The 14,104-nt window shown below is 39.9% G+C and overlaps 1 protein-coding gene across 1 annotated transcript in view; it reads right to left on the bottom strand.

Moving 5' to 3' along the window:
* Positions 1–14,104, bottom strand: part of LOC139710038 (transient receptor potential cation channel subfamily A member 1-like) — a 42,890-nt gene that overhangs the window by 16,535 nt on the left and 12,251 nt on the right. The window contains exons 8-12 of the mRNA XM_071621984.1: positions 10,350–10,550; positions 5,337–5,509; positions 1,779–1,943; positions 1,149–1,263; positions 288–454 (exon numbers count right to left, since the gene is read on the bottom strand). Coding sequence (XP_071478085.1) covers positions 288–454; positions 1,149–1,263; positions 1,779–1,943; positions 5,337–5,509; positions 10,350–10,550 — 821 coding nt within the window. The remainder of the gene's footprint in view (positions 1–287; positions 455–1,148; positions 1,264–1,778; positions 1,944–5,336; positions 5,510–10,349; positions 10,551–14,104) is intronic.

Below are 14,104 nucleotides of genomic sequence, written 5' to 3'. Positions count from 1 at the left end.
GACGTGGAAAGGATCAAAGACTAACAGCCTTGCATTTGATATTTATCTTTAATTTTTTTTTTCATTGTTATTCATAATTATGTGGCAATCTGTAAAAATTTGCTAAAATCGTAAACATTGAATCATCATCATGTAATGATACCAGTGACCCTGATCGTCATTTTATAAGTAATCATACTACGGTCATAATAAAATGCTTGTTTGTGTGCACATTCATTTGATGGTGATGAAGATGATTATAACATTCAAAGGCGCCGAGTTTTTACAAGCGTTTCTTGGGATTTTACCTTTCGTTCATGACAATCGCCATGGCGACATCCTTGTTCCGACATTCGATGGCGACCTCCATGCAACTCTGATCGTTGTTGTTACGTAAGAGATTGGCTTCGCTGTCGAGGAGGAATGTGACGACGGCCGCCTGGCCGGCGCGAGCGGCGAGATGCAAGGCAGTGTTCTGTTCGTCACAAGTGAAGTTGCAATAGAGAAATATTACACTGAAAATGAGTTGAAGTCCCCTATTTGTATCGATTTAAAAAAAAAAAAACATACTAGATAAAAATGATTTTCATGTTTCTTTTATGATTTAGTCTGGGTTCAATGATTCTTTATAGGCAAATTAATGGAAAACCACCCAAATGCATCAATGTCCCACATCCTTTTTCGTCGATAAGCCCAGTGAAATGCCATGATTTACGTTCCGTGACGTATGAATGTTTGCGTATGTATTATTGACGTCAGGTAAGTTCAGTTTAATTTTTGCATATTAATGCCATAAAACATTATATTTGTATGTTCCGATCTTTCTATAGATATCCAAATTGCAATATTTGAGGCTTCCCTATAAAAGGAATTGAAAACTTTCATTGTACAGTTGGAGAATAAACACTTTTAGTAAAGGACTGAGAAAATTTGAATGAGACCCCTCTTCACAAGCGGAGGTTCACAAAGGAATATGATGCCTTTCATCAACAGTTGTTGTCTTCCCCAAATCATAGAATTGGTTCCCCCGCTAGACGGTGGTTTGCTTTCTCTTTCTCTGTCACTCTGTCTCTCCAAGACACACCAAACACAAGCACACATGCACGTACTTTCTCAGGTGCATCTAGCACCTATCTCTGTCCCTCCCAGCCTCTCTCATCCTGACTCACCCCCTCATCGTCGGTCTGGTTCATCAAGTGAGGATGTGTAGCCAGAAGACCCTTCATGGTGTTGATGTAGCCCTCTACGGCGGCTAGGTGTAGGGGCGTCCTACCTTCGTGGTCACTAGATGTAGGATTCAAGGGTTTATAGGTAGATAGTGAAGGCACACAATCATGCACAATAGGATAAAACGAGTCTCTTTGATTTTGTGTAACTATATTAAGCAAATTATCATGCTGTTTTCATACTTCGTTGGAAATGAAATAGATGAAAAGGTATGAAAACAATGAATCAGTAAACGTCACAGGCAATCATATTGAAGCAATAACGGTAAGCATAGTTTTGCCATTGGGAGTTGATGGTTTTGTAGTTAATCATACCCCAATATTCTTCAAAGTATCAGCTATAAAAAGCAGCATTTATCATTGTTTTCTGGGGTCTATTCGAAATGCTGAGAGCAATCGTTATTCCTGTAAAAACTTGATAGATCTGTACAGGCACTTTGAGTGATATTTTGCCAGCAATTGGCACCTGCGATGAAGATTGTATTGAATAGTTCAACAGAAAATGCCATATGAAATGCCTTGTGCTTAAGGAAGTATATTGTTTAGATTGTTGATCTAAAGTGTATGAATTACCGATGTAAGAGGGCCCCCTTGCTGAGAAGCAACTGCACCAATTTGACGTGTCCGCTCCACGACGCAATGTGAAGGGCAGTCCGTCCCGCACCGTCGCTCTCGTTTAGTATGTGGGGACCGATTGCGCTGTCCAGGAGCCGTTTGCATGAATTCAGCCGCCCGTACCTTTTCGTTACAGGGACAGAGTTCAAATATAAAACGAGAATCAGCCGTCGCAGGCACTGGTTGTCCAAATGGACGTTTACAAGTGAATTTAAGTATTCCTCGGGGAGGAAGGTCTCGAGCCTCGGTGATTAAGTTTGCCTTTTCCTCCCCTGGCAACCAGCAGCATGCACCTGGAACCACCACAATTTTTATATCATGTATTTACGATTTTCTGTTTGTATTTTACATCAGCTTGTATTGTACATTGTATACTGAATTGCCCAATAAATAATAATAACCACGCGATGCAGTCACTGCATAATTATTGATGCACCCATGCACTGTAAGAACTGATTAATGCAAGTAACAATCATAATTCCCACATTGTAACATGAGTAGGATAGCATGTTAAGTTATTAAATGTTACGGCATATTTGGTATAACCATAAGAATTACTAAGCATTAATAGATTCTAAGAATCTTAAATCATCTAACCCACGACCCCCCCCCCCCACCAAAAAAAAAAAAGTAAAAAAAAAAAAAGAATGCTGGTCTGCATAGACGTGAAAGACTGATCTAAACAATGTCGTTGACTGGTAGTGATATACTAGCAAGGTATATCAATAAGCCTTTTTTAGCCATTTGCACGACTTGTATAAAAGCAACAACAGCGAGGCTTTGACACGCTGGCAGACTGCCTGAACATATTTATATTAATTGATACATAAACTATTCTGTGAGTTGACAGAGTAATGTACATGAATTAATTCATGAATCATGCGTAATCAGCGGTTAGAATTATTTTGAAGCACGTGTCAACGTTTGCCACCACCATGCACGGGCTGCATTCATTTCCATTATATGAAAATATCTCCCTATGATTATACAAAACTAGAAAACTTTGTCACATCAGCCGGTCAGCCAACACACTTTTCGGGTCAAGCATTGGTTTCTCATAGTATACAGGGAGCTGCCGCTATGGTTAGGTTCTGCCCTCACAAGCCATGCAGATTCTGATGTATAGGTCTACGTCACGTGGGTGGTTTCGACAGATCATTCATGTCAAATTGTATGGCAGCAGGCTTACGGGCAATTTGGTTGGAAACGGTTGTGGAAGTTGCAAAATAGTTCATGCTATAAGCACTAGATACTTAAATCTTAACGCTTTGACTCGTCCTTCATTCAAGAGTAAAATTCCTTGGACACTTGTTAATTGCTTTATGGGGCATTAGATGTTGGGAGTGTTAGAAGATAGAACGTTATGTTGTTTACTACATAATCGTAAAAGAATGAATCCATGAACCAGGATTAAAGAACACCATATGTACGTAATGTAGATTATTAAACAGTCTGACAAAAATTCATCGGACTGAGTTTACATTGATTTTCACTTGTGCTGCCATTGGACTATAATTACATTAATACCTTGCAATGCCTTGTCTACTCTTGTATAATTGCATTGGGGCGGCTTGAATTTGGGAACGAGCAATCATCTCAAACATCTTGATCTCTCATCTATTGGAAGGATGGGGTCCGGGACTCCACGACGAGTGGTAGGGAACTTCTCTGCTGGAATGTACGATAATATTCATTACTTGTTGTATATAACCTCCCCCCCCCCCCCTTTAATTACAGCCTCTTTCTCTTTCTCTGGTTTGCCGGCGTCGGATCTTACTCTGCCAAGAGAGGTCTACCTTGTTACGTCACGGCTCTATACGTCAGCCAGTGAAGTACCGCCTTGGTGTCTCATGCGGGCTCGAAGACAGGTCCCATTATTATGACATAAATGTGTCGTGTGCAGGCATCAGCTGCAGCCCTAGTGAGTTGATTTGAAGTGTCTCTGAAGCGTTTGGTGTGCAGGCGAACGGGCGAGGGAAAGGGTAGAGGGTTAATGCACTGCCGTCAGAGGTATATTGCGCATGGTAAAGTCAGCTATTAATATTCGAAATATTAAAAAAATACTCCAAGTCTTGTCCTTGGAGAAAGATACTGCAGCCAAGTAATGCTCTTTTTTGTCAAAGGTGGTATGCTATTCATTTGTTTCATTTATTTAATTCTTTTTCTGAAAAAATAAAGGGCAGTGAATTGAATTTAATTAAAATCAGTCCAACGCAAGCGTGTGCAAATACCCTTAGAAAACCAGCCGCGTTTCCGCATTACCGCATGCATTTTGTCCATTATATCATTTTTTTTTAATGCAATTGCCACCAAATTGTGGTGTGCATGCAAACACCTCCTCCACTGGGTTCCACCTCATAGGTTAGAGGGCGCTGTTATGGTAGGACGCCCGGCAATTTCTACCCTCAGTTGTCCTCTTTCTTCAGAGTTTGGTTTATTCATATCAACGTGGACACGAGATTATGATTTATCAAAAAATGAACTCAGCTCACCCAAGGGATTTTACCATGAAAGCACCATATGAAATTTGTCAGATCTGTAAGGAAGTTGAAAAGAAGATATGCCTATTTGAGTCCCCGCTGTCTCTGCACCACCAGTTCTTAAGTTTTCGCTTTACTTTCGCAGAACTGCCAACAACATTTTGTTCTCTTAGTTGGGAACATTTGCAATATCATTTAAAGATACCGTTTAACAGTAGGCCCTATACAGGCCCAATGTCAACGATTGCCGAATTAATTAGCAGGCTATGTTGCAAAATGGTGTTCAAATGCAAGAACACTCAAACATTTTCACAAACTTTTTGAAAGTTATTTCATCACCACAACAAGATATTCGTGAATGTACGTATATTATGTTATTCAGAAGTAATGAATAATCCATGAACTGCTAATGATACCAAAGTTTTCACTTCTTTGGGCCATATTAACCCGTTGAGGACGGACTGATTTTGCTACAACACGCATTTCCCGTAGACACCTGCCCGAGTATACTCGGGACTCGTCCTCAACGGGTTAATCGTTTCTAGTTACAGGTTCATGTGTTGTTACAGGTGTCAATGTTCTTGTCCATGTTGTAGCGTCACGTTTTAGTAATACATGCCCCATTTTTTTCTATCTGTGTTTCAGTGGTGACTCGATCTACAGAAGTAATCTTCAAACGCTGTCGTTACTCTGTAAAAGTGCTACCGACGACGCAATAAATTTACAGTCAAAACCAATGCATGACTCATCATCGTCATCAAATAACGCTAAGACAGCTGTAAGACGAAGTAATCTATCATCTTAAACAATGGGAACAGCTACGTCGCGCATGTGTAGAACACCATTTTTATACTAATGGCGTCGTCTTTACGTTCGCTCCGCAGATCTAAAGCTCGCTATATATACCTCTGGCGACGGTGCATTGAGTGAAAGAGCGAGCTAGTGAGGGATGGTAAGGGCCAGGGAAAGGTTGGGAAGCGGAGGTTGGGAGGGGAGAAAGAGGAAAGGACAGTGTGTGCCTTACGTCATGCAATACCTGGCGGCAAAGTGGAGCGGCGACTGCTTCTCCTTATTTTTCAGGTTCACCGTGGCGCCGAGATCAATGAGTCCCTGCACTGACTTGATGTTGCCCTGCTGGGTGGCGTAGTGCATCGGGGTGCAACCCGAGCAGTCCCGCTGGTTCAGAAGCTCCAGCGCGCCGTCCTTCTGCTCCAAGACGAAAGCAGAGAATGATGTAGGAAGGAAGCATGTTAGACGAACACCAAAAGGAGAAGCAAAAGATTGATCATAATAACGATAGCTAAAAAAAAATGATGGTCAAATTAAGGTAAAAGGGATGTATAAAAAGATACTCAGTATTACTCTACATGATTTAAAAAGCTTTAAAAAGATCATTAAAGCTGATAGTTGTTAGGCAACTATCGGTTGCCAAACAGGTTGCCAAACAATCAAGCTTTGTGCTTTAAATATTCTTGACAACCGTTCTGTATGCAAATTGAGATGTACCTCATGAAACCATTATTACAGATGTATTGTAAAATTATGGAAATGATGGTAATTGTAAAAATAGTCATATTACTGTCATTTTGCATAATTTTAATGAAATTGCAGAAAATTGATATACTTGAAAAATTGGCATACAGACAATAAATCAAATCAAATTAAATCATGATCGTTTTGACGAGGCATTATCAACGTGTAATAGTATCTAATAAATAAAAGGGAATGTTGATCATCGCCCTTCTCTGCTCAAGAGACACATCTTCAATGACCATAATGACATCAGATCACTGATCTGTATAAGAAATATCTAAAAGTCTCATTGGCCAATCGCTTTGAAGCCACCGTGCCGCCATCTTATACTATGCACATCCATTTGCCATACGCCTGTGTAAGGAGCTCACCACGTCACGTGATATTGGTGACAATCTCTGCTGGAAAATGCATGCAAAATATCTGCATGGGTGTGTATGTGTGGTACTTGACAGGGCGGCGCGGCGTCTTCATTGTTTGTACAGCATGAAAGGGCAATGAGAATGATATCCAGCTACTTTGCCATAGAAATCAGTGGGTCAGATTAATAAACTTCGCCAATCTGCATCGGGAATGACGTCGTGACAGTTGCCCTAGGTCTGTGTGACGTCATTTTAATTTCGGACTGACCTAGGTCGAGACCCCACGAAACAACCAAATCGCCTCACTCATAGGCCCGACTTCACGAAGGTGGTACAAATGAACCCGTGGTTTAAACCATGGACAAAAACCATAGAGCGCCAAGTGTCGCACGGAATATTTCGTTACGAAATTGGTCATTTCGTCGGCAAAATGCCTGTTTCGTTAACGAAATCGTAATTTCGTGGACGAAATGTTCATTTAGTTACAAAATGTTGTCATTTCGTTGCAAAATAATCATTTCAGCGACGAAATGACTGATTTCGTAACGAAATATTCCATGCGACACTTGGCGCTCCATTGTTTTTGTCCATGGTTTAAACCATGGTTTCATTAACTGTACCACCTTCGTGAATTCGGGCCAATCAGTGTACAATCTATTGTACTGTGGTATGACGTAACCAAGCCGTGTACTCGCATTTAGCGTGTTGTCATGCACTTAAAATGAGATGTTATCATATTCATTATAACGTATGCATGGACGTTAGATTTATTGGAATACATAATCAAAGTAAGAAGATGATAATAACGTATCATTCTTATTGCATTGAGATCATGACCGGAATCACTGTTTATAGAAAATATGACTCTGTGCTGGCAGATAAAACGTCAAAATATGCCCTTTTTATGAAAGTAACTTTGTAGGGCCTTCTATGATATTATTTGTATTAAAGGCTACTTAAGAGTGAGGGGTTGAGTTCTTTCAATACCATACATGATGCGTTACCTCATACCCATGGTTGATTTCGTGGAAAAACAACAACAAACAAACAAGCTGGTTCATACTAATGTTCGGTAGCTTAACGCGAGCTACCAGAATAGAATTTAAAGAAATAAATACTTTGTTTAGATGTTTTGGTCCATTATCTCAGACCACTGTTATTTCGTACTATTTCATTCTAGCATTATTTGACTGGTTAAAATGCAATGTTCGTGCGAGATAGATCACTGTTTGCAAGAAGCAAATGGTCGCTGAAATCGAGATTTGTTAAAGGATGATCCGCAAATGGCGGGTATCATTTCGAAGGTCATCCGCACTACATTCCCCTTATGGATGTAGTCGCATCTCGCTGCTCGGACATGTCTCTTTAATGGGGAGTCAGCGTGAGGATAATTTGCGTCATTAACCCCCTTAGGAGAGCCATGTTTACCGAATGAATGAATGGATGAGTGCAGGGGGCGCTATAAAAGGGTCTACTCCCTGCGCTGTAATACGCTGCTTGCAGGGTCTATCATACCTCCAAAGAGGGACATAACAGGACCATGATCTAGCATTATCACGTTACATCAGGGCTGTGTCTATACGTGCTTGAGAATTTGCCGGTTTGTTGGTTTGTTGGTCGATTTGTTGGTTTCGTTGGTTGGTTTTGTTGGTTTGTTTGCTTAATGGTATGTTTTTTGTTTGTTTGTGTTTTGCTCTGTTGTTGCTATTCATAACAACGCATTCATAATTTCGTTGTCTCATTTTTTTTTAAATCTTTCCCCAGAAACATTCACTGATATTTGGTAATCTGATAGTTTTTAATCTCTGCGTGATATTCGGTTTGACAACTATTAATCATCGCAGCGTTTTCACTTCAGGATAACTATTGTAATGTCATTATAACAAAGTCGCATTTGCTTTCTGAGAAATAGACATGTATGTAATGTTGTGCATTAATGATGGTGTATCAACTCTTCAACACGCAATAATCATCTCCTTTTTCTTCATCTTCTTTTACTACTTCTTCTTTATCATCATCTATCTTCTTTTTCTTGTTTTTCTTATTCTTTATCTTCTGCGCTTGCGAAGACCGTACCGTTTATATAAGAATGTTTTTTATTGCCTACGGATGCTTTATTTTGTGTAGAATTTGTTTGGTTTCATTCAAAGCATCACTACAAATCTCAGCGCTGGTCTTCAAAACCTCCAATACATCGAAATGACTCATGGTGATTTTAACTGACCCATTGAGACTATGCCACCGAGGCCGAGCCATTGTCTCATATGTACCAACACAAGCTTCAATGTGCTTCCAGGTATGGACCTACAGTAGGTCTATGTTCTAGGTTAGTAATGCAGCTGCTTACGCCCCTCAGTTCAGCACAAACATTAATCTTCCATTTCCGCATGCCAAACGTCAGACTCGCGCTGGCTCCCCACGAAATGTGAAATTCATACAATAACAGCGCCCCGGGCGGCGACAAGTTGACAGGCCGGGACAGCTTTCAAACAGAGGGCGATCATTACCGTGCCATTATCATAGATTGCACAAGCTTACACCCTACACAACCGACATCGGCAGACATTGGACATGTTTGAAATGACCGTGTCAAGTTGCAATGCTTCTGTACAATCGTAGTGCGTCAATCGCATACGCCATGGTTACGATAATTTTAGTTACTCCCGTGAGGTAGAAGAGAGAACAGTGAATAGTTGCTTTGGTCCTCCACTGTTTCGCCTTCTCCTCCTCCTCCTCCTCTTCCTCCACCTCTTTCTCCTTTTGTTGTTTCTTCTAGTGATGCGTTTCTCCCTTTACCCCTGCCTATGCCTTTAACTCTTGTACCCCATATTATTACGGCGTTTGTCGCTTGTGTAATTCTGACAAAAATCATGCCACACAATCATTTTACATAAATGTTTTACGTTTCTGTTGTGCGTTTGCGTTCTTTAAGTACAAAACACCTTTTTTCCCTCTTCCTTTTCCCATTTTTCTGTTTGTCTGCCTATCTCATTTTCTTTCTTACCGTTTGACTGTGGCTGTTAAAAAAAATTAACTTATTTGTTTAAATTTTCTTTGACACCATTACCAACGTTTAAGTTTCCTTTTACTACTGATAAGTAACTGATATAGCGAATCATTTGAGTAGGAACATGACCGTATGCTCTGTCACCAAATCACACTGCAAATGTCTGGTGGGCCGCGAAAATTGCAAAATGAAGTGATAATATAGCCGAAAATACGAATTTTCATATCTGTTCAAAGACTGAACGTTCAAAAGCATAGTAGCTACAGCTGTCAGAGTTTCACATTCAATGTACAATACACTTGAATACGGTACGGTCAAGGTAAAGATAATGATGATACTGAACAAGCTTCCATTGATCATGTGGACTTCACGCAGAAGGTTCATGTATAGATGAGTCATAATTATACTTGTACAGAGCTCCAGATTTGATTTTCTTAAAAAGAGTTTATAACTACACATGGTTTAATGATCAAGCAGAGACTATTTTCCAGCCTAATGCAGCTACTCTGAAGGTGCCATCACTCGCAAGATTTCGGATTACCGCGGGTTGTTGGGTTTTTACAGTGGATTTTAAAATTGAAACCTTTCGGTTGTCATGAAGAGCGGAATGCTGCCATGGTGTTTTGATTGAACTAATTGTGCCAAAATACACAATTTCAGGTAACCCTTAATCACATGTTAACGTGATAGCCGATCTTCTCGAATCTATCTTAATCTGGTGGCCGGCATATCCTAATTTCACATAGCACGTTTTCGGAATTTGGTGGGATAACATTCATGTACATCACATTATTTTCATAATATAGCGAAGAGCGTGGGAATTTGACTTTACGAATATCAAAAATGTTCCAGTTCCAGTTCAGGTTCAAATTTATTTTATTTTTCCACAATAGAAAAAATATATAAATGTAAATCTCACTTTATTCAGTGACAGAAATAATTCATGTAAATATGTACAGAGAAAACAATACTTGAAAAAATACGGTAGCAATATATTGCAATAGGTGCTGAGGTAACGAGAGAGAAATATTTATCAATGTGCACTGTGGGAAAAAAGAAATGGATCTGTCACTTGAAAAGGCTTTCGTTTACTAGTGACGGCTAACATCAATGATAATATGCCGTGTCTTTAAGGAACTGAACAAACCTTGAAAAATTCCCTCCCGAAGAAGTCGAGGTTGCCCCCGTGGAGCAGTGCCAGGTGCAAGACGTTACGTTTGTCACAGTCCGTCTGCGTGAAGTCGGCATCACGCTTCAGTAGCGTGCGCACGGCCCTCCATGCCCCGCGCGCCGTAGCCAGCAGCAGGGGTGTTCGACACTGACGGTCCTTGGCGTCTATCTCGCTCCCCTGTAAAGATAATAAAACAATATTTAAGCAAACTATAAACCAAAAAGAAATGTCGAGCAAACGAAGCATGTGACCTTCTTTATTATAAAGTCTGCCGCCCTATAGATATTACATTTCTCGATTTTACCATCGCTTTGTGTGTGTGTGTGTGTGTGTGTGTGTGTGTGTGTGTTTATAGTTATTAGTGTGTTTACATGGCCGGCGGAATGTTTTCAAAAATGGGGGCCAACTTTCGGATTTCATGAGCTAATTAAAGAAAAAAAAAATGGTCTTCAGCTCATCTTGTGATGCCACTTCCGGGTCTCTTCAGCTGACAAGCAAAAAAAAAAAAAAAAAAAAAAAAATCTTCAGCGAAAAAACACTCACACTTCATGGTTTCCGGGGTAAAAAAGAGTGGGGGCCCAAAGTGGAGACACCCTGTGTATTCCTATGTATGGGGCAAAAAAAAAAGGAGGGAGGGCCCGAGCCCCTCCGGCCCTGTTTTAAGAGGTAGCTCATGCACTGAGCGGAAGATATTTGTCAATGTTTGAGAACGTAGAAAGGTTTTCGATTTCTTCAGGGTTTTTGAACAGTTGCAAAAATAATTTCATACAGTTTTCATCGTCGCAAATAATAAATATCTTTTCTTGTCGCAAACATGTTTTGAGCATGTTCACAATAGAATATATATATAATTATTTTTTTTTTTCGGCAAGAAAAAAAATATTGTTGGAACAGTGAAAGCTGTCTGCGAAAAAAAATTGATTGCAACTGTTAACAAACCCTGACCGAACTGTAGATTATCTTCTATACGGGGATCTTTTTATCACGTCTTCCTCCTTAGATACTACATTTCTTGATGTGACCATCGCTCTCTTTCCCCACGCATTGGCATTAAGGGATTGTAGGAGAGGCATGATGGATACGATGTTGACAGCTTGGACTGCTATAATGAGCTAAGTGAAGTGAAGGTGTGAATGACGGCTGCCATTCAAACTTCAAAGCCGCTGGAATTTGTGCTCAACATCAGGTGCCACAGTTGGCATGACCCATCAAAAGCGACATCCTCAATAGAAGAAGAATGGAGGAATATGAAGAGGAAGAGGAGGAGGAGGAGGAAAACGGCAAAGTAGAGATAAAAAGAAAAATGAAAAATAGGGCAGAAGTAAAAGAAGTAGAAGCTTATTGGCGATGGAATATCTATTGCCATTTTGAAGGTCTCGAGATCAAAATCTAAGAATACGACTGAAGACTTTACTGTTTAAATGAGTGAGTGAGATTGTGTTTGTGTTTGTGTGTGTGTTTGTGTGTGTGTGCGTGTGTGTGTGTGTATGTGTGTGTGTGTGTGTGTGTGTGTGTGTGTGTGTGTGTGTGTGTGTGTTTGTTTGTTTTAAGTGTAACGAGCTTAGAAGGCACGCTTTTGTTTAGAGATGAGAAAGTCTACATTTCGTGTGATGAGCACATTTTCTTATGAATCGGAGGGCAGGCGGTCACGCATTGCATGACATATCTACCTTTAACATCATCATCAAGAAACATGAAGATATTCTAAAATTAGGTGAGAAAGATCCAACAAGGTACCATATCAACGCCATAGCCAAATGACAGTACTGAAATGAAAATCAATTTGACTTAACAATATTCATACAAGAACTATGTTCTTTTTAGTGAAATAAATCGCGAGTGACGATTGGATTTTTTCTTCCATTTTCTGAACGGTTTCACATACGATTCGGTCTAACAGTGAGGTACATTTTTATGTTCAGTAGTTTTGGATGTCAGTTTTGGATATGTGTATGCGCAGTAACAAGTACGTCCTCCTCCCTGCCCCCCCCCCCACCCCTTTATTGAAACTTTGTCACCTGACGAGGCTGATGGGAATTGTTAGAGATCTAAAAAGAAGAACAATGCTACTTTGCACTTAGTCATGTAGTCACGGATCATTCCTTTAACCATGTTTGTTTTTTCATCCTCTTACCATGTAAATCTCTCCTTGTTTGAGATGCAATCCTCCTCAATGCAATTGTATATATTTCCCAGCCGGGCATCCCGGCCTATGACGTTAGATCGAGTGGATACGAAGGAAATACTGTTTGGGAATTTGTCATGCGTGCCTTTCGCATTGATCTCAACTGTGTTCATATCAGCTAGGTATTTGTGCACCTGTAGGGGAAAATCTATGCAAACAGCGCCTCTCTCGTTCGTAAATGGAAGACCAGTGTCTACAAAAACCCTCGCCAAGAACTAGGAAGAGGAGGAAGATTCTCATTATTGTTAAAGAGTATGTTACAAGAGTGAATATGACTCTCTCGTAGATATATCTGGAGAGAGATAGAGACGGACAAAGAAAGGGGGGGGGGGATAAATCCTTGTATTTTTTTTTGAGTTATTATTCATGCAATTGATTTCTTTGTAGGCATTATCCATCACATCCGTTGCAATTGAAATTACTCCAATAAGATATGTATTTAAAATTTATACCGGGTTAATGTGATATTTTGTTGCGATATGTATCGCTATAAATGGTGAAATTGATAATGTATTAAAAGGAAGTCCAAGACTGAAAGTTACGATATGACTTTAGTATTTACTATTTTTCTCTAAAACTTTTTTTTGTATTTGGCATGCAAGAGCATTACAGTAACATTGTAAGACAAAGAAAAAGGCTTATACTGTCTTTACCAGGAAGCGTTCATTCTTATTCACATCCTTGTTGGCACGGCTGAGCATGTGCCATCACGTACATTATCTGCGGTATTTTCCAAGAGCTGTCGAGTAAAGCCGTGCGTGATATACAGTCTATGATGTGTGTGTGTGTGTACTTGTAGGTGACTATTTATTGCAACCGCGAAGTGCAGAATACAGAGGAGAATTAGCCCTAACGAGATTTGCTGAGATGCTTAACATAAATGAAACATTCAATCTTGTTAGTGACAGTCTCGTTTCTTGGAGACACGCCAGGACAGCATGCTGCGTTTTGCAGGCGGAAGGGACATTCAAACGGATCTGAAAAACGCAAGACATATTTCCTGTAATACTATAATTATGTTCTAACACTGAAGACGAGAGAGGTAATAGCCAATACCCTTCAAATTAGAAACAAACTGTGTTGACTATTTGTCACGTGTGAATTAAAAAGGAATCTGACGATTTTGCGAAGCCGAGCCAACGTGAGCAGAATCGAATTGAAAAGCTTTTTTAATAAAATGATAACTGCGTTGTATTGTTCATGCTGTTGTTGTTGTGCTATGAAATAAGAAATGACTCAGAGAGAAGGTGAGAGAGCTTGATAAGATATGCAAGATGTGAGATCCCACAGGAAAACTTATTCTTGGGAGACATACTTACACCACATTTGTGTTTATTTTTCCAACCTGAATACCATGCGACAAAAACGCACAATATCTTTGTAGAATTTCAGTGCATCCATCCATTTGCAAAAGTTATAAAATCGTTTTGTTTTTTTGAGCTCTCACGATAAAGTTCAGAAGTCGACACTACTCATTACGAATGTGCGTACTTAAAGAGCCAAATGACAGATGAAAGTACTACAACTACTCTTGCGCTGGAAAGGT

Source organism: Diadema antillarum, unplaced genomic scaffold, assembly GCF_040938485.1.
Source record: "Diadema antillarum isolate AM-2024a unplaced genomic scaffold, OU_Dant_1.0 seq00001495_RagTag, whole genome shotgun sequence".
NCBI classification, from domain to species: domain Eukaryota; kingdom Metazoa; phylum Echinodermata; class Echinoidea; order Diadematoida; family Diadematidae; genus Diadema; species Diadema antillarum.
This window is presented reverse-complemented; position numbering and strand designations above follow the sequence as displayed.